Source organism: Leopardus geoffroyi, chromosome X, assembly GCF_018350155.1.
Source record: "Leopardus geoffroyi isolate Oge1 chromosome X, O.geoffroyi_Oge1_pat1.0, whole genome shotgun sequence".
NCBI classification, from domain to species: Eukaryota; Metazoa; Chordata; class Mammalia; order Carnivora; family Felidae; genus Leopardus; species Leopardus geoffroyi.
The window spans coordinates 127,840,602-127,861,739 of record NC_059343.1 but is presented as its reverse complement, the minus strand read 5'-3'; the positions used below and the strand labels follow the sequence as shown (position 1 = coordinate 127,861,739).

Here is a 21,138-nt window from a genome sequence, read left to right as displayed (position 1 = left end):
GGCTCAACCCACTGAGCCAACTCAGGCGCCCTGGCTTTCTTTTTCTGATTTCTGCCAGGGACTTGCTTCATTTCAGTCAAATTTATATGCTTTTCTTCCCTCAGTCTACCCACCAGATGTGATAGCTGGTCAAACTCAGACCGCTCGTTGGAACAGAGTTCATTTGATGACGTTTTTGTTGACTGCCTGCAGCCCGCGCCCCCCAGTAACTTGGTCCACCCCTCACGCCATGGGAATGGATCTCAGAAGGTGCCTTCCACGAAGCCTCAGGCTGCCCTGATATGGAGTAGAGATATCAATGGGCCAGCCAAGGACCACTTCTCTTCAGCATTGCTGGAAACTTCCTTAAATCCCACCGTTCAGGTAGATAAAAACCAAGGTTCCTTGCCCTGTGTGGTAAAAGAACCAGACATCGTGTCCAACGTGCCACCGCCCCGCCCCCCTAAGCCAAGCCATCTCTCTGAACGGCACCAAGAAGAACAGGTCATGTGGAGTGGGCATGGCGGCATCAAGAAGCCAGAGTGCACTATGGCAGCGAGAAGAATCTCTCTCTCTGGTTTAGATAGCATGAGAACCTGGAAAGGTAAGTGTTGGATGCTAAACTCACAGTGAGGCCTGCCTCCTTTTACTCCTTGTGTCCACACGAGGGCGCTGCAAGCGTCCGTTGCTCAAGCCGCTCCCGCCTGCCAGCAGGGCTAGGCCATTGGTGGAAGCACACAGCCCGAATGCTGGCAGTTCTCCTTCAAGCCCGGCCGCCGGCAGACACTTCGGTCTCGGTGGCTGCCGAAGGAAGTGGGAGCCCTTGTCCATTAGCCGTGTCCCTGTCCACGTGACGGGCTTCCCGCCTGAGACGAAGCTCCTGGTGTTTGTTTGGAGTCACTCAGGGTCCCACTCTATACAGAAGCTGAGATCTTTTGCCTCAATTCAGCCAGATTCCGTTCTTTGGCCCTCACACGCATAGTGAGAACCGAGAGGGTAGACCCCAGCTCTTTGACTTTCCCACAATCCTGTCAACCCCATTCATCCCCCCACCTGACCTGTTTTTTCCAAGTGTCACCGGCCGGACGCTAGTGACGTAGCTGTGTACCAAGCTGTCAGTACCAAGGTAATGCTGACCCAGCCCTATCAGCTTGGTTTATTGGCATGCCCTCCTGGAGCCCTCTTTTGCCCTTTCCTGTAAAGCTGTTTATTCTGATGGAGTTGCCTTGCTTTCCCCCCCCCCCTTCATCTCTCGCCACTTTTCCAACCAAATATAATCAAAATAATCACTCCCACACTGCTACCAATGAGGTCTTATCTTAAAGGAATTATGCGAATTTCAGGAATACAAACTCATTTAAAATTGTAGAAATTTCTCATTCTGACTGAGGAGCTAAGTCACTCTGGCAAAGACCTCCCCTAGTGTCCCTAGTGATGTGACCTTTACATGTTACACCTTTTGGACAACCTCAACGATATGAGGACATGCAGAGTACACAAAGGGTCTTTCTTTACATTTTTTTAAACGTTTATTCATTTTTTTGAGAGACAGAGAGAGACAGAGTGCGAGCAGGGGAGGGCAGAGAGAGGGAGACACAGAATCCAAAGCAGGCTCCAGGCTCTGAGTTGTCAGCCCATAGCCCAATGCGGGGCTCGAACTCACGAACCGTGAGACCATGACCTAAGCCGAAGTCAGACCCTTAACTGACTGAGCCACCCAGGCGCCCCGGGGTACACAAAGGGTCTTAATGAGCTAATGTGTGAATGGTGGGCAGAAAGGGAAAGCTGAAAGACTACGTAAGCAGATTGTGGAAAGTGAAGTGACCAGACCAGTAGAATGATAGGGTATGAAAATGAATCAAAAGTCTCAAATTGAAGGGGCGCCTGGCTGGTTCAGTCAGTGGAGCGTGTGACTCTTGATCTCGGGGTTGTGAGTTAGAGCCCAAGTTGGGTATAGAGATTACTTAAAAATAAAGTCTTTAAAAAAACTCACATTGAAGAACAAAAATATTGAAATAATTTAAAATTTCAACACATAAAACAATTAGGTTGTATTTTTTACATGAAGGCCAACAAAAAGCTAAAACTCATTAATATAGAGGTTTTGACCATGAAATAAAGACCAAAACAACAGTGATGGTTAGAAACAAATGGATCCAATAAAGCAGAGGGAATACGTCAAATCACTTGTTCCGCCTTCCCCATTGAGGCCTGCCTGGAATCCAAGGTCGTGTGTGGCAAGGTTCATTACTGTTCACGTGGATGTCTATCCAATGACCCAGTGCCATTGATTGGAAAGGCCCTTGAATTCCCCACGCTTTCCAATGCCCCCTCTGTCACAAATGAAATGCTGCGTGTTGGGGGGTGGGGTTGCATCTCTGTTCTGCTTTCTCTCCCATTGGGCCCTGTGGTCCAGTCTGCACCAGTGTCACGCTCCCTTCATTATTGACATTTCTGTATTGAAGTCTTCCTACCTGTTCTTAAAGAGTGCCATGCCTATTCTAGGCCAAGTTTAGAGTCAGCTGATCGCGTTCCAAGCATACATACGCAAATATATCGAGGATTTGAGGAGGACTGCATCGTATCTAAAGACCAGTTTGTGAAGATTTGGCACCTATACAATGTTGAGGTTTTCAATTCATGAAGAGGAAATATCCTTCTATTGATATAGGTTTATATAAGTCTTATTTGATTTGTCTATAATTTGATTGATACATTTTAGGGAAGCCTTGGGTATCTCTTATTAATGTGTTCCCATGTATTTCTTATTTAGAGAGAGAGAGAGAGAGACACACACACAAAATCCCAAGCAGGCTCTGCACTGTCAGCATGGAACCTGATGTGGAGCTTGAATTCATGAACTGCGAGATCATGACCTGAGCCTAAATCGAGTCAGAGGCTTAACTGACTGAGCCACCCAGGCGCCCCGAGCTTTTCTTTTTTAAAAATACTTACCTATTTATTTTGAGAGAGAGACAAAGAGCAGGTGTGTGTGCACAAGCAGGGGAGGGGCAGAGAGAGAGAGAGAGAGAGAGAGAGAGAGAATCCCAAGCAGGCTCTGCACTGATGGGGCTCGATCTCTCAAACCATGAGATCATGACCTGAGCCGATATCAAGAGTCAGACCCTTAACTGACTGAGCCCCCAGGTGCCCGTGTTATCTAGCTTTCCTAAACGTGACCTGAGCTGAAGTCAGTCACTTAAGCAGCTGAGCCACCCCAGCGCCCCCATTTCATCTCTTTTTTTTTTTTAAGATTTTATTTTTAAGTAATCTGTACACCCAATGTGGGGCTCAAACTTACAACCCCGAGGTCAAGCGTCGCACGCTCTACCGACTGAGCCAGCCAGGTGCTCCCTCATTTCATCTTTCATAACACCTATCTTCCATTTACTTTTTCTTCTGTCGCTGCTTCGGCTAGGGAGTCCAAGACATTGTTGAATAGGAGGGGCAGTAACAGGGATCCTTGTCTTATTCCTGGTCTCAGATGGAATGCGTCCAGCGTTTCACATTTATAATGTGGCTTGCAGATTTCTTTTTTTAAATTTTTTTTTTTAACGTTTATTTATTTTTGAGACAGAGAGAGACAGAGCATGAACGGGGGAGGGTCAGAGAGAGAGGGAGACACAGAATCTGAAACGGGGTCCAGGCTCTGAGCAGTCAGCACAGAGCCCGACGCGGGGCTCGAACTCACAGACCGCGAGATCGTGACCTGAGCCGAAGTCGGACGCTTGACCGACTGAGCCACCCAGGCGCCCCTGGATTTCTGTAGATACCATTCATACCGTTCATTAGATTAAAGACATTCTCTGATAACCTTACTTTGCTATTTTGTTATTTTTGTTATTTTTTATTATTTATTTTTAAAGTTTATTTACTTTGTGTGTGAGAAAGAACAGGGGAGGGGCAGAGAGAGAAGGAGAGAGAGAATCCCAAGCAGGCTCTGCACTTCCAGCACAGAGCCCAACACAGGGGTCGAAGTCAGAAACCATGAGATCGTGTCCTGAGCCGAAATCAAGAGTTGGACACTTAACCAACTGAGCCCCCAGGTGCCGCTTATTGGTTGATTTTTGAATGCCATACCTACTTCGCATTCCTTTTTTTTAATTAAAATTTTTTTTACATTTGTTTATTTTTGAGAGGCAGAGTGAGACAAAGTAAGAACGGGGAGGGTCAGAGAGAGGGAGACACAGAATCCGAAGCAGACTCCAGGCTCTGAGCTGTCAGCACAGAGCCTGATGCGGGGCTCGAACCCACAAACTGTGAGATCATGACCTGAGCTGAAGTCGGATGCTCAACTGACTGAGCCGCCCAGGGGCCCCCCACCTGCATTTCTGAAATAAACTCAACTTCATCATAAAGGGTGCCCTTTTAATAAATTACTAGATTTGTTTGCTCATATTTTGTTTTGAACATGTTTTTTTTTATCTGAGGGAGGTTGTCCTATAATTTTCTTTTTTTGTGATAAATGTGTCAGGTTTTGGTTTAAAAAAAAAAAGGCTATGCAGACTTCGTAGAACAAACTAAGAAGTTTTCCTCCTTTTTATTCTTTGGAAAAATTTGTGTATGGTTGGTATTCTACCTTAGTTGATTAGTAGAATTTACTAGAAAAACCATTGGGACATGGGGTTTGCTTTGTGGAAAGATGTTTAAATTAAGGATTCAATTTCCTTCTTTAGTCTTTAATAAACTATTTCAGATTTTATGTATTTTTCAAGCAGTCTATTTCTCCTACCTTTTCAGATTTATTATCATAAAATTGATTATAATAGCCTCTTGCTATCTGTAGGATCTATTATAATAGCTTCTTTTCAATCCTGATATTGATAATGTGGGCCTTCATCTGTATTTCTTAATCAGTCTTACTGGCAGTTTATCACTGATACTAGTTATTCTTATTTTGTTTTGTTTTAAGTAGGCTCTACACCCAACACGGGGCTTGAACTCACAACCCCAAGATCAAGAGTTGCATGCTCCACTCACTGAGCCAGCCAGGTGCCTCTGTTTTGTTTTGGCTTTGTTTTCTTCCCAGAGTACAGAATTTGGCTTTGTTGATTTTTTTCCAGTTGTATATTTGTTTTCTGTTGCATTAATTTTTGCTCATATCTTCATTATTTCCTTCCTTCTTGGGCCACCAAACTGTGGCCTATGGGCCAAATCTGACCAACAGCCTGTTTTTTGTTATTGTTGTTGTTGTTTTGTTTTGTTTTGTTTTGTTTCAGCCCACCAACTAAGAATTTTTTTTTTTTTTTAACTCTTAAGGGGTTGTGGGAAAAAAATACTATTTGGCTCTTTCCAGAAAAAGTTTCCTGACCCTTGTTGTACTTCCTTGGAGGTAATTTGCATATTTTTCTAAGTTCCTTTCGTGGATGGGTGGCTCATTGAATTTCTTTCTTTCTTGTCAAATATACGTGTTTAAGGCTACAAAGTTTCTATAAACATTGTCTTAGCCACATCCCATAAGTTTTGAGGGTCATATTTTCATTTTAATTCAGTTCAAAATTTTTTCTAGTTTTCACTGTGGCTTCTTCTTTGCCCTATGCATTATGTACAACTGCATTTCTTAATTTCCAAACCTGAGGATTTTCTAGTTGTTTTTCTAGTTGATTACATTTAATTTTTTTTTAACATTTATTCATTTTTGAGAAAGAGAACATAGCATGAGCAGGGGAGGGGCAGAGAGAGGGAGACACAGAATCCAAAGCAGGCTCCGGGCTCTTAGCTGTCAGCACAGAGCCCCATGTGGGGCTTGAACTCACTGACCGAGAGATCATGACCTGAGCTGAAGTCAGACCCTCAACCAACTGAGCCGCCCAGGCTCCCCTGTAGCTTATTACATTTTAATTAGAGAACATACTTTGCATGAGTTCAATCCTTAGGAATTTGAGATTTCTTCTGTGGCTCAATACATAGGTATTTCTGTGAATGTTCTGAATATACCTGACAAGGACACATGCTCAGGTCAAGTTCTTTAGCGGTCATGCCATCTATTCCTCCTCTGTTGGCACTGATTCTGTTCCCTTGTAGCAAGTACCGAGCAAGGTATGCTAAAATCTACCCTATGACTGAAGAGTGTCTCTTTCTCCCTTATCATTCTGTCAGAGTTTTCTGTATATAATTTTTTTTTTAATTTTTTTTTCAACGTTTATTTATTTTTGGGACAGAGAGAGACAGAGCATGAACGGGGGAGGGGCAGAGAGAGAGGGAGACACAGAATCTGAAACAGGCTCCAGGCTCCGAGCTATCAGCACAGAGCCCGACGCGGGGCTCGAACTCACGGACTGCGAGATCGTGACCTGGCTGAAGTCGGACGCTTAACCGACTGCGCCACCCAGGCGCCCCTCTGTATATAATTTAAAGCTATGTTATTAGTTACATATCTCTTAGAATTTGTATATTTTTTCTAGTGAACTGAAACTTTTATCAATTTGTCATGACTCTGTAGTAATGTTTTTGTCTTAAAGTCTGCCTTATGTGATATTAATGTAGCTATGCCTATATTAAGTACTAAATACTAAAATATTAATCGGCATCCTTTTGCTCAGTATTTGCATGGTACACATTTTCTCATTCTTTGGTTTTCATATTTTCCATGACCAAATTTTAGAGGTGTTTCTTTTGTTTTTAATTTATTTGAGAGAGAGAGAGAGAGAGCACACACACAAGATGACCTGAGCCGAAATCAAGAGTCGGATGCTTAAGTGACTGAGCCACCCAGGCGTCCCTAGATGTGTTTCTTATAAAAAGCATATAGCTTTTTTTGTATTGTTATTTTTTTTAGAGCACGAGCGAGGGAGTGGCAGAGAGAGAGGGAGGGAGAGAATCCCAAGCAGGCTCCACGCTCAGCATGGAGCCAATGCAGGGCTCAATCCTATATCGTTCTTTTTTTTTTTTTTTTTTTAAAGTTTATTTTTATTTTTGAGACAGAGAGAGACAGAGCATGAACGGGGGAGGGACAGAGAGAGAGGGAGACACAGAATCTGAAACAGGCTCCAGGCTCTGAGCTGTCAGCACAGAGCCCGACACGGGGCTCGAACTCACGGACCGCGAGATCATGACCTGAGCCGAAGTCGGCCACTTAACCGAGTGAGCCACCCAGGCGCCCCTGTATCGTTCTTTTAAATTTTTCATCTGTTTTGATAGCCTTTCTCTTTTAACTAGAAAGGTTAACCCATTTACACTAATTAGATTTGTTTTTACCGTTTTATTTTGTGGTTTCTGTTTTTTCCTGTTTGTACAAAATTTCTTATTTGTAATCTCATCCCCTGCTTTCTTCTGAGTTGGGTTTGCTACATCTCTTCAGGTCTAACCTCTACTCCTTTGGAAGTTGTGTGGCACATTCCTGTTCTTTTAGTGACTCCTTTCTCCATGTTACCTCCTCAACCTCGTCCGTATCTGTGCCCTTCTCCCAAAGTAATGCAAAGACGTTAGAATGTTTTCGACCTAATTACCTCTCCCCACTTTAAATGCTAATACCATATAGTATTTTACTTCCCTCTTGATTTTCTAAATCCCATCAGGTAAACATTATTGATAGTATTTTTATACCGTAATTTTCTTTTTTTTGTACCATAATTTTCTTAAAGCTTCACTTACATTGAATATTTTTCGAGTTTATTATTGCTTTTAGCATCTTATAAGTTCATTCTGGGATTATTTTCATTCTTTTTGTGGCTTATTGACTTACAGTTACTGTCTCTTCAAGTAGTGCCTCTCCGTTCTCCCTGTTTTTCTTCTGGGGCCCCAAGTGTATGTATTTTAGATTTCCCGTCTGTCTTGCGTGTTTCTTGAATTCTCTTGGATATTTTTCATCTCTTTGTACTGAATTCTAGTAATTTCTTTCAGAATTTCTTTTTGAAGTCTCTCTTCAATTGTGCCTAACCTGCTGTGTGACTCATATTTTGAGTTCAAATTTCATTTATTTAATTTCTAAAGGAATATTTGTATTTCACAGTCTTTATTATAAGATGGTAGACAGTGCTTACCTCGGCAGCACATACCCTCAAATTGGAATAATGTAGAGAAGATCAGCCCGGCCCTGTGCAAGGGTGATATGCACATTCATGAAGTATTCCATATTTCGCTTTCCTTTTCTAATGTTTATGGGGGGAGAAATAGGGTCTGACAAGTGACTTAGCTAATTGAGGGTGTTTCTGGTTTCAAACCCTACCCCCAATTCTTCCTCCTCCTCCTCCAAAACAAACAAAAAAAAGGTATGCAATGAAAAATCTCCTTTGTGCCGCTGTCTTGTTTGCTGTTTTCCTATCACCTGTATCCTTTCAGAGAATTTTCTGGATATTCAAGAAAACATGCATATATAATCTATTTTTTGATGGACACAGTAGCATTCTTACACTCTATTCTATCCATTGCTTTTCCTCTTACGAATGTATCTTGGATGTCACTCAGCCATAAAAGTAATGAAGTCTTGCCATTTGCAATGACGTGCATACAGCCAGAGTATTATGCTAAGCAAAATAAGTCAGTCTGAGAAAGACAAATACCTGAGAAAGACCAATTTCATCTATGATCAAATCATATGTAGAATTTAAGAAAGAAAAAAAAAAACGAGCAAAGGGGAAAAAAGGGAGAGAGGCATACCAAGAAACAGGCTGTTAACTCTAGAGAACACACCGATGGTGACAGAGGACAGGAGAGTGGGGATGGGGGAAATAAGTGATGGGGATTAAGGAGTGCACTTGTGATAAGCATCGGGTGATTAAAATAAAACCTTTAAAATTTTTTTTTAAATTAAAAAGTATAGCTTGGTGATTTTTTTTTTTTTTTTTTACGTTAGTACAAACACTATAGCTTATGACCCAGCAATTCCACTTCTAGGAATTTAGCCAATAGTTGCTCTTTTTAAAAAAAATTTTTTAAATGTTTATTTATTTTTGAGAGACAGTGTGAGCAGGGGAGGGGCAGAGAGAGAGGGGGACACAGAATCCAAAGCAGGCTCCAAGCTCTGAGTTGTCAGCACGGAGCCTGACACGGGGCTCGAACTCACAAACAATGAGATCATGGCCTATGCTGAAGTCGAAAGCTTAACCTACTGAGCTACCCAGGCACCCTGCCAGTAGTTGCTCTTAAGGACAGTATTGGGACAGCAGCAGTGTTTGAATAGGGACTATATAGTATCTGTTGTTTTGGTAGATGGTGCCCTCCTGTGAAGGGCAATTTTGGTTACAGAAATGCTTACACGTGTAAAAAGGACATACGTGCATGGTTGGTGAGTGAAAATTATTTGTGAAAGATTGGAATTAACCTTAATGTCCGTTAACAGAGACATGGTTAAATAAATTATTTTACATCCATTCAATGGAATGGTTCGTTTTTGTCAAAAAGAATCAGATAGTTCCCTGCTTTTATTACATAATAGTATTATATCAATACCAAATTTGCTGAAGCACTGTGGTTATACAAAAGATTAATGTTTATTTATTTTTGAGAGACAGAGAGCGAGCATGAGCAGGGAAGGGGCAGAGACCGATGGAGACACAGATTCCAAAGCAGGCTCCAGGCTCTGAGCTGTCAGCACAGAGCCCGACGCAGCTGGATCTCACAAACCATGAGATCATGACCTGAGCCAAAAACCGACTGAGCCACCCAGGCGCCCCAAGAATGTTATTTTTCTTAGGAGATACACACTGAAATATTTTGAAGTGAAGGTTCCTGATTACTGCAACTTCCCTTCAGATGGTTTGGGAAAATATATATATGCACGTACCCATACACACAGAAAAAGTTTATTTACAGAATCTCTTACATCAACTCATGTGTTTGTTGTTTCTCGTGCTCTTTATTTCTTCCCGTGGTTTTGAGTTCCAACCTGTTGTCATTACCTGACTCTAGTATAGTGCCATTCTCTACTCCTGGGCTATTATCATCAAGTATGTTAGGTCTTTCTACTTTATAGGCCCCAAAATAAGTTTTATGATTATTGTTTCAGGCCACTGTCCGTTAACTCAGCTAAAAGAAGAAAAGAGAAAATTCTGTACTTCCATCGCCTTTTATATTTACCTACATGATTCTCTTTACCTGCACCCCTTAGTTCTTTGTAGAGTTGGTGCTACTACGCGCTGTCCCGTCCTTTCGGCCTGCATAAGGCTGTTCCGTGAGTCTTTGTTTCTCCGGGAATGTTTCTATTTTGCCTCCACTTTTGCAATCCAGTTGTGCTGCATGTAGAATTCTCGTCGGACAGATTTGTTTCTTTCAGCATTTTGAATATGTAATTCTACTACCTTCTGGCCTTCCGTCTGCCATGGGTAGTAGTTGGCTGTTAATCTCATTGTGATTCTCTTGCACATAAAGAGCTGGTTTTCTCTCACTGTGTTCAAGGTGTCCCCCTTGCCTTTGATTTTCAGCAGTTTGGGACGTGTCTTGGTCTTGATGTGTTTGGATTTAGCATACTTGAATTTCGAGGCACTTTGGTGGACTCGTTCCTGAGATCAACGTGCAGTATTTCTGGCTGCTCTCCTTCTTTGTCCGCTGCTTACCGTTCCTGGCACTGCGATCCCTGTGCCCTAGAGGGACAGGCTTTTTATATGCTCGATCCAAATCAAGTTAGTCCCCTTTGGCAGCAAAGCCGGTGGTCTTCATGGCCCGCCCTGCCCTAGTAGAACACCTGCTGATTGGGCCAGTGAGGGGCTTGGGAACACCTCAAGCTAAAATGCCACAGACTCACGCTGTTCTTATGTGATGTCCAGGAGTTTTTCTTGAATAAGTGCTTTCCAGTTGTTGTGTGGTTTTGATGACTTTGAAGAGTCTCAAAATAGTTGTTGTGGGTTCTTTTTAAAAATTAGTTTGTACAGTTTTATCATTGCTTTTTGGGGAATGGCTTTGCTGAGCTCTTCCCTCAAACAATTTAACAGTCCTACCTTCCTCTGATTGTTAATACTTTAGGATTTTTGCATTGATAATCACAAGTGATATTGACCTGTAATTTTCTGATTTGCTTTATCTTTATCAGGTTAACCTGTAATTTTCTGATTTGCTTCATCTTTATCAGGTCGAGCTACCAAAGTTATACTTGCCCCCTAAAAAGAATTAGAAATGTGTTTTTATTTTTGTATGCTTCAGAACAATTTGTGTAGCATTGGTCTTTGAAAGTTTAGTAAAATTCTCTGTGGAAATCATGGAGTCCTGGTGCTTTTGGGAGGTAGCTCCATGGTCATTTTCTCTTTTATTCTATGGTGATTTATATGTGTAATATTTCTATTCCTATTTGGGTCACTTATGGTATATTTTATTTTTCTAGGAAATTATCCAGTTCATTTAGATTTTAAAATGTGTAGAAATTGGTGCAGAATTGTCTCTTGTGTTTCTTTTAATTTCCTCTGCTTCAACGATAATTTCCTCCTTTTTAGTTCTTATTCTGTATACTTAGGCACTGCTCCTTTATTGATTACATTGGCTAGTCGGTTGCCTTTTGGTAACTTTTTTCCCCAGAAAACAAAGATTTTGAATTTTTAAAAAATATTTTAGGTACTCTCTGCACCCAGCATGGGGTTGAACTCACAACCCTGGGATCAAGATTCACCACTCCACCGACCAAGCTGGCCGGGCATCCCAAAGATTTTGATTCTTTAAAATTGTCTACTCTCTTTCTGCACTCTATTATTTTCCGCTTTTATTCCTATTTTGTAAATTCTTTTGGTTTTCTCTGTTGTACTTTTTCCAGGTTTGAACTGGGTATTTGATTTGTTTTCATTCTGTCATTTTATCAATACAGCTGTTGTAATAGAATTTACCATTTTGGGTAGAATTGACCAGGTACTTGGCGGGCCCTTTCAGCATGTAGCTTCAGGTGTTACTGTATTTGTGGACTTGTTCTTGGATTATAATTTTTAATTTTGGCACTATACCACTGTTTTGTTTTCCTTCTTCAAGGAATCTAATAGTAAATGTGTACACTGCATCTTCTTGGCCTGTCTTCTAGTTCAGCCATTTGTTTCTGTGATTCTCTTTCTTTCCTTTTTAGTCTGTCAGTTGTTTTCTGGCATTTCTTTAATGGCACGTAATAAATTTTCGGTTGAATCTCTTCTTCCCTGGGAATCTTGTAACTTAGACTTCATTTCTGAGGTTGGTTTTATCTTTTCCTTCACTCTCTTTCCCAAGTACAAGCATGCAGTTTCTATTTCTATTTTTGTCATCCATTTCTGTCCTTTGTTTTAAAGCGAAGCGTTAGGGGGTGCCTGGGTGGTGTAGTCGGCTGAACATCAGACTCTCGATTTTTGCTCAGGTCATGATTCCAGGGTCGTGGGATCGGGCCCCATGTCAGGTTCCACGCTGAGCTTGTGGAGCCTGCTTAAGATTCTGCCTCTCTCGGGGCGCCTGGGTGGCGCAGTCGGTTAAGCGTCCGACTTCAGCCAGGTCACGATCTCGCGGTCCGTGAGTTCGAGCCCCGCGTCAGGCTCTGGGCTGATGGCTCAGAGCCTGGAGCCTGTTTCCGATTCTGTGTCTCCCTCTCTCTCTGCCCCTCCCCCGTTCATGCTCTGTCTCTCTCTGTCCCCAAAAAATAAATAAACGTTGAAAAAAAAAAAATTAAAAAAAAAAAAAAAGATTCTGCCTCTCTCTCCCCCTGCCCTTCTCCCTCACTAGCACATGCACACACACTCTGTCTCTCTAAACAAATCAAAAAATTAAAAAAGTAAAAATAAAGTGTTGGAAATAAAACTGATATCTAATATTAGAGGAATACTCAAATTATGGTCCATCTGTAGAATGAAACACAATGCCAGTGATGAAAAGAATGAAGAAACTCTTTATAGTGTTTCTCTGCCCTGATCTCCAAGGTATTAAGTGAAAAAAACAAGTTGCAGAACAGTGAGTATGATATGCTACCATTTGTGTTAAAAAGGAACATATAAAGAAGTGTGTGTGTCTGCGCGCGTATGTGTGTGTAGACATATATGTGTATACAGATGGTCCCTGACTTATGATGGTTCAATTCAGGATTTTTCAACTTTATGATGGTGCGAAAGCAATATGCATTCAGTAGAAACCGTACTTAGAATTTTGAGTCTGGATCTTTGTCAGGCTGCTGGTGTGTGGTACGATCCTCTTGTGCAGCTGGGCAGCAGCAGTCAAGAGGCTAAACAACCAATACACTTACAGCTGTGGAGTTTTTCACTTTCGGTACAGTGTTCAATAAATTACACGGGATGACCAACCCTTTATTAGCAAATAGGCTTCTGTGTTGGCCGACTTTGCCCAGCTGTAGGCGACTGTTCGTGTTCTGAGCATGTCGAAGACAGGCTAGGCTAAGCTGTAATGTTCAGTAGGTTAGGTGGAGTAAACACTTTTTGATTTCGGATATTTTCAATTTAGGGTGGCTTTATCAGGACATAAGCAATAAAGGAAGTCGAGAAAGATCTGCATAGGATGCATAACCTTAATTCCACTAATCTCCCTTCCACCTTCCTGAGCTGGGAATTATTTTTCACTTGAAGATGACGGGGACTCTTCAGTTTATTTTCCTGAGGCAACCGGACTTCATGCCTCCGTGCTCTGGAACAGACAGCACTTCCCTGGCCCCCACTGGCTGAGAGCACTTTTTGGACTTCTCCCATTACTCTGTGGTCACTCATCTTCCTGTTCTTTGAATACTGGGCATTGTTTATAGTTTTATAATTAAGCTTCTCTCAACACTTACAACTTAGATAAACCCATGCAGTCTTCTGGATGTGACTGCCATCTCTGAGCCGCGAATTCCCCAAATCCTATCTCATTTGAGTCGAGGCCCATTTATCTTATTGCCCTGCATTCTGGACGTGTCTTCTTTCCATCCGACAATTCTAAATTTTTATGTCACACTGTCACGTCCATCTGACAAGTTTCTAATCCTGGATTAATCCAAACTTTCCTCTTTCTCCAAGCCCGTACCCAGGTGGCTGACCACCACTACAGGAAATCCTGGTCACCAGTTCGGGATCACAGGTCTCCGGCGTGCCCTCGGTGCTGCGCCGCAGTGCCCTCGCTCGCCCGTTCCTCCCACCCACCCGCTCATCACAAGGGATCTTTTACACCTTCTCTCTTCAAACCCCTAGCTCTGTGTCCACCATCTGTCCTTGCCGAAGATTCATGTGGTCTATGCGGCAAGCGTTTGTTAACTCTCTGCTATATTTGTTCCTAATTCACAGACGGCACTCAAGCCATCATACAGAAACTTGGAAATCTGCTCTGATTTCCGCCTGTTGGGGACTGTGTTCTGACGGCCCAACTACCCTGAATAGTGAGCCTTGCGCGTAGAAACCGTGTCACACGCCTCTTCCCTCTGGAGCGGAGCAAAGGGCCCCGAGGTGCACAGGGACTCGGACCCTAGTTTCAATTGATACTGCCTTGCATTTCTCACCACCCTGGCTTGTTTCTTACAGCTGATGTAGAAGGCCAGTCCTTAAAACACCGAGACAAGCGGCTTAGTTTAAATTTGGTAAGTTTGGCACTAGAATTCCCTTAAGCCTCGATTTTACCACAAGTTGCTTGACCAATATATGCTCCCTTGAAGTCTTTTGAGACTCAGCACTGAATCTCTGAGGACCCTTTCAGTCTTCCCTAAGGCTTCAACTTGTCTGAGAACGATTGCACTTCGTGTCCTATAAGGGCCCTTCTAGTTCTAATACTCAGACACTTGTCTGCCTCGGGGTGTGGGACTTAAGGCATCACACTACACTGAGAGTGTTTGCGGAAATTCATAACCCTCTATCTTCTAGCACCAAATCCAGGAGTGTCCTCACCTGCCTCATACAATAGGAGCAGGGGCAGAGCCCAAGTTAGAGGCTTACCTGACTTTCTTAAGGAAGTTCAAAGTTATTCTTGGATACTTGCAACCCCTGTGCACGGCCTTGGCCGTGCTTCCCGACCTGCACCTGTTCTCTTGCAGCCATGCGGGTTCTCCCCGGTGTACCCCACAGCTTCAACCAGTGCCGAAGATGGCTACGTGCCCATGGGCCCACAGGTGGCCACCTCTGCTCTTAGAACCCACTGCAGCCATGGTGACTACATCCCCATGAGCCCAGGGAGCATCTCAAGCCCGCTGCCTGAGCTACCTGCAGACATGGAGCCTCCCCCAGTGAATAGAGATCTCAAGCCTCAGAGGAAACGTAAGCCACGTGAGCGGACCTGCTGTGCAGGGGAGGGGAGAAAGGTCCTAGAGGCCACGTGCAGAAGTTTCCTTCTTGACCGTCTCTGGGAAGAAGGCACTGGAGGAGCCGTCCCAGAGGCCTGGGAGGTGTAGGGGTGAGGAGCGATGGCTGGGATTGAACAGGAAGGGCTGGCAGACCTTGCCGCCCCAGACTGAGGAAAGGAGTCACGGGACTTAGGGCACCGTGGCCCTGCAAATGCAGCCTACAATGCCAAGTTCATTCCAGAGGGTCCATCTTTGTCTGCTTCCCTAACAAAGGCCTTTGCCACCCCAGACCGAGGAAAGCAGTCAAGAATGACTTTTCATCCGAATCGGTGAATGTCAGACCTGGTCGTATGCAGCTGATCACCCACTACCCTGTGTGTGCCCATCCACAGAGGTGTCCGGGAGCAAGGAGTCTGGATCCTCTGGGCACAGAGCTCCTTGAAGCTTCTGTGTTACTCCCAGGCAGCTCCCCTGGGCTGCAAACAGCACGGACAGAGAGGGAAAAAGAAGAGGAGGGAAGGAAAAGCAGGTCAAAGTAATGTGCTTACTTTATTCTCCCCCACTGCCACCTGCCTAGTAGGTCTGGTGACTCCTAGGAACTCCCAGAATCTGGTCTGTTCCCACCTCTGTTTGCTCTTTGGAAATACTACTACTTCAGGTAGCCACGCCCCAACCTGGTCATTAAGTCCCCCTCCCATGCCTGGTCCTTCCAGCCTCACCCCTTCACTGGGCGGCAGGGGGTGGGGTGTGAATATGAGGAAGCAGGTTCCTCAGTGGGTGGGAGGAGCACAGGTGAAAAGCAGCTGGAAGAAGGAGGATTATGAAGTCAGTACCACACAGGAGAGCGAATCCTGTCTTATGGGGTTCAGAGGAAATAATCCTTCATTCTGCTCAGAAATGATTTCACAAGGACCTGTAACTCTGAAGTAGATGTTGTTTCGTTTAATTAATTTTCTATAGCAATGCTATCCAACAGAAATGTTATGTGACAGAAATGTAGCTATTGAACCCTTGAGAAGTGGCCAGCGCACGCGAAGAACTGAATTTTTATTGACTATATTCCCCATGCTGAATTTTAAATTTTATTTAATATTAACAAATATAAATTTAAATAGCCACATGTGACTGGTGGCTACCATATTGGACAGCATGGCTCATAGGACCTGGCGATCAGGCATGAACATGTCGTCTGGACTTAGGGTTCGGGAGCCAGTGGGTGGGTGTCCAGGTGGACCCCTGGGCCAAGACTTCAGGCTCCGACAGGTGTGGCTGCAGGGATAGACCCTGGGGCCCAACGGGGAGAGGGCAGGTAGAGAAGCCAGGAGGTGGCTGGTCGGTGAGGCTGATGCCAGGGAGTTAGGGCCATCAGGAGAGATCTTCACACCAGAGACGACGTGACTGTGACTCATATGTCCTTTCCAGCTCAGCAGCTTGCCCAGGTCAGAGGCTCCTGGGAAAGTGAGGAGTAGGAGTCGCTGTCCTGGGTTCTGATGATACGGAGGGGGCTTAAACAGTTTCCACCCATGCGGTCTAGTGGAGGAAACAAAGCAACCTGGTCAAGGCCATGGTAGAGGGATACATGCATGCCCATGATGTCTGGAGGCCAAAGAAGGCCTTTCGAAGCAGGGGACATTGACCTGAGACCTGAAGGTGACTAACCAGGCAGAGAGATGGGGAGGAATGTTCTAGGTAGAAAGACTATCAGGTAGACAATGGATGGGAGGTGGGGATAGAACCTGGGTGATCATCTCTGCCTGTAATAAGAAAGGTAAAATTTCCATTTTGGACACACCAAGTGTAAGGTAGATGTTTGGATCCCATAAGGTCAGAGACTTTCATCTGCTTTGCTCACACTGTGCCTCCAACACCTAGAACTATGCCTGATGTGCAGTGAGGTCTCAAATGCACACTGACTAAATGTCTTGCCCCATTGCTACCTCTAGCTGTAATGTGAGCAGTGAGGAAGGAGAAGGGTAGGTCCGCAAAATTCCCCCTCATTGTCAGTACTGCTCGTTAGTAAATCTGGATTTGCTGTGCTAAGTGGAATGTCTTCATTTTAGTCTCTAGATTCCATCCTTTCACTCCTGAGCACTTACCATACTGGATATTGTGTCTTCTCTCACAGCACGGCCACCCCCGCTGGACCTGAGCCACCTGTCCACCATCCGGGAACACACGTCTCTAACCAGGACCCGCACTGTGCCTTGGTACATCTTTGATTGCTCAAATGGACCTCAGCCAGCACAGGCGCTCCCAATTTTTGTGATGCATCTTTGATGAAATGTAGTTGAGGCCCACCTGGTCTAGTTTAAAGTCGAAGGGGGATGGGGTCTGTTGTTACCATGAGCCAGAAGTATTGTGTAGATCACAAAGGAAGGAATATAACTGAATGTCCCAGGATGCTGGAGTCAGGAACTAGCTGTTGGGAACCCAGGGAACTCTCCCCCTCACGCGTTTGCTTCTCTCTCCGCATTTGCTCTTCTGTCTCTCTCTGGAGAGCTCTTGTCAGTGTGGCACGTGCCTTATGGCCAAGGAGAGCTGTACCAGGCCTTGTGAGCTTACTTACACGCTATGAGTCCAGTACCAACAGAGACGGGCTCTTTTCCGACCCCAACTCACATTTCCGGGGAGAGGGAATTATACCGCCCCAGCCTGAGTGGAATCACCTGTGGCCCAGGGGGAGGGGCCAGCGGAACCGATGTGGCTTCCAGAAGCCCGACTTTGTGAGCAGAATAGGAGAAGGGAGTTCTCAGAGAGAGAGATGGTTCATGGACCTGGCAGACAAAGCCCAGAATGTATCTGCACTCTCTCATCTCCCCTGTTAGAAGTTGTATTTTCAGAGTCTGGAGCCTGGCCCGAGAGGTTCCCGGTTCACTCTGAATGCCACAGGATACAATCACTTAGCAAGGCAGAACTCTGCAGTGAGCTCTCTTTCCAGTCATGATGCACAGAGACACAGCCTGTGTTTCTGACTCGGGAGGAGGGTGAAAATTAATTTGCGGTCTTGTTCTGATTCCATCAGAGGGATGCCCACAGGTCATTACTTTTGCTGGCTACTCTGAAGGGAAGCAAGAGAATCACAAAGGAGCATGTTATTTTTGTTTGTGTGTTTGTTTGTTTTTTTTTTTCCCCTAAGTGATATGATGCCTTGGTCGGTTTCTAGAAAGCTCGTGACCTGTGCCCCTTGAGAGTTGGGAGCCATTTGCCCCAGCATGGGACAGAACCTGGGCAGTCTCTTCTGCTTCAGGGACTGCTGTGGCCAGAAGGAAATTGTATCTGGAAGGGGGGCGGGGCTGCAAACGCCGCAGGGACCTCGTCAGTTCCTGGCTGGCTTTCAGAGCAGCTGTAAGACATTGCTTTGACCTCGTCTATATTTTTGTTCTTAGCAATCGAACCAGATTTCTCTCTCCAGAAAGAAATGGTATTAATTCTGCAGGATTTTTTGCCAATTCTGTTTCCAGAGAAGAGGAAGAAAGCTACATCCACATGGTAATCCTCTGTTTCACACTCTTCATATGTTTCACCCCAATCTGTATTCTTACGAGTTCATTATAAAGGAAACACGTACTTCAGAAAGCCCCATGCAATCTTAAACCAATCACTTGAATGTAATCCCAGGTTACTGGCAACAAATCAGTTGGGGCTGGTTTTCTTCCCTGCGATAGTCAGCTCCTCATACCATTTCGAGGCCACGGTACTTCAAGGGTATCCAGGGTTGGGGCATGTGTAATGGGAAGATGGAAATGTCAGCAAGACTGTGATATCCAATTTGATATCAATGACTTGGTTAAAAAATGTTTTAATGTTTATTTACTTTTGAGAGAGAGACAGACAGAGCTCAAGCCAGGGAGGGGCAGAGAGGGAGACACAGAATCCGAAGCAGGCTCCAGGCTCTGAGCTGTCAGCACAGAGCCCGACGCGGGGCTCGAATCCACAAACCGTGAGATCATGACCTGAGCGGAAGTCGGACGCTCAACCGACTGAGCCCCCCAGGCGCCCCTGATCTAATGACTTTGTACCTCTCTGGACGTTCAGAGTCTAAGCTGTGGAAACTCACCTGTGTATTCCTTTCTAGCAGACCCCTGGTGGCCTGGCCCCGATTGCCTCTGAATATTTCTGAAAGATGAATCAGAGTCCCATTGGGAGGAAGTACAGTGTCCTGGACTGTGAATGTGTCTTAGTCTCTGGAGACTCAGATTATAGGGTCTTTGTGTAGACCTGAGTAGACAGAGACCTGCCATCTCTATCCTTTCATTCATTCATGCATTCATTCACTCATCTCTCCCTCTTGCCCTCTGTGGTTACTTCTATTAGGAGGCACGTGAGCCAGAGAGGGTCTCCGTGAGGCCTGTGAAATAGTGAAAAGAGATCTTAGAAAAACAATGTTCAGGGCACCGTGACTATATGTACTTTTGAGAAGACCGTTCCGGCCCTCCTATGCATGAGGTTAATAGGAAGTAAAAATCTAAGAACCGTAATCTCCAGGGAAGAAGTAATTAAATGCTTCATTTTGCCTTTCTATTTGATACAACTTGTGCTGTTAAGTTCACTTAACCATATGCAGATGGAAAGTGACTCATATACAAATCTGCTGTGGTCTTCCCAATGTTTTTCACACTTAGTAATGGCCCTTGGGAAACTTGTAGAAGAAAACACTCTTCTAAAGGATACTGACCAGCTGTGCTCTGTCTCCAGAGAACAGAAAAGGGAAGTGAATCTATAACCTCATAGAAGCAAGCGCAGAGCCATTCCAGACACCAGTTCATCCCTGATCTTTGAGGTTATGACAAAGAACAGTGTTTCATTTACGACCCTTGCTTGCCTAAGTTTATGATCGTTACTTAGTGACTGTCTGGGCATTACTAGGCAGTATGACACTGTCATGAAGAGCCCAGAACAGCTGCCGAGGGAGGTGGCTGTGGGGAGGCACCACATCGGTATGTTTAAGACCCTTCCCACTCCATTCCATCGTGCTTCTTCAACTGCGGTAAGACCATAATTTCAGATGACTTGGATTTGCATTATTTCACTTCTTCCACAGAACAGTTCTACAGGACTCCTAGGGTTTGATTTTGATTTCGCACATAATCGTATGTGTTCATTCTTTTCTCTTTGAGAACAAGTTCTGATCTGAATGTAAAAATTTACATCAGGGGCTGAAATACAAAGTTTGTTTTATTAACATTGTGCATCCTTTGTTAGTCTCTTTAAATATTTGTGAAATTATAGAAAACTTAGAAGAATTAACCTAATGTCAACTTAGGTGATCTCTTTTTTACAGGTTTTTCAAATTCTTTAATTTCAATAGTTTTGTAAGGCTTTTTTTTTTCTTTTTTTGAGAGAGAGAGCACAAGCAAGGGAGGGGCAGAGAGCAAGGGAGAGAGAGAATCCCAAGCAGGCTCTGCGCCATCAGCGCAGAGGCCAATGTGGGGCTTGAACCCATGAACCGTGAGATCAGGAGCTGAGCTGAGATCAAGAGTCGCATACTTAACCAATTGAGCCACCCAGACCCCCCTGTAAGGCTTTTTATAGTAGAATTATAGACTCCTAAATCTCACATCAAATGTCTCATTATGGACTTATAAGACTTTAGTTTTAGATTATCTTACAGTGGCATTGACTTTCTCTCAGTGTTCAGTTTTATGAATTTTAATATATGTTATATGTCATATAAATTAATAAAATATGAATAGATAACAAATATATGTTATATGTAAAGTCATAAAATATGAATTTTAACACATGTTCTATAATTTTTATATATATGGATATTAACATATATATTCAACATATATGTAACCACTGCCACAATCAGGACACAGGACAACCTCAAGATACTCTGTCATGCTCCCTCTGTATAGTCACACCCTCCCACAACCCTAATCTCTGGCAACGACTGATGTGTTCTTCATCACTCTAGTTTTGTCTCTCGAAGAATGCCACAGAAGCTGAATCATATAGTACGCCATCTTTTGAGACTGGTTTCCTTCACTCAGCATAGTGTCTTTGAGATTCACCCAAATCATAACGTGCGT

At 44.0% G+C, this 21,138-nt stretch overlaps 1 protein-coding gene and 1 non-coding gene across 2 annotated transcripts in view; both read left to right on the top strand.

Annotated features, from left to right (window-relative positions):
- The window catches only part of GAB3 (GRB2 associated binding protein 3), a 79,913-nt gene that overhangs the window by 41,643 nt on the left and 17,132 nt on the right, over positions 1 to 21,138 (top strand). The window contains exons 4-8 of the mRNA XM_045470982.1: positions 105 to 583; positions 14,352 to 14,407; positions 14,858 to 15,077; positions 17,229 to 17,310; positions 18,490 to 18,592. Of these exons, the coding sequence (XP_045326938.1) occupies positions 105 to 583; positions 14,352 to 14,407; positions 14,858 to 15,077; positions 17,229 to 17,310; positions 18,490 to 18,592 (940 nt within the window). The remainder of the gene's footprint in view (positions 1 to 104; positions 584 to 14,351; positions 14,408 to 14,857; positions 15,078 to 17,228; positions 17,311 to 18,489; positions 18,593 to 21,138) is intronic.
- LOC123595522 lies at positions 7,954 to 8,059 on the top strand. Its single transcript, XR_006711219.1, has one exon. It is a non-coding gene; the product is annotated as a U6 spliceosomal RNA (small nuclear RNA).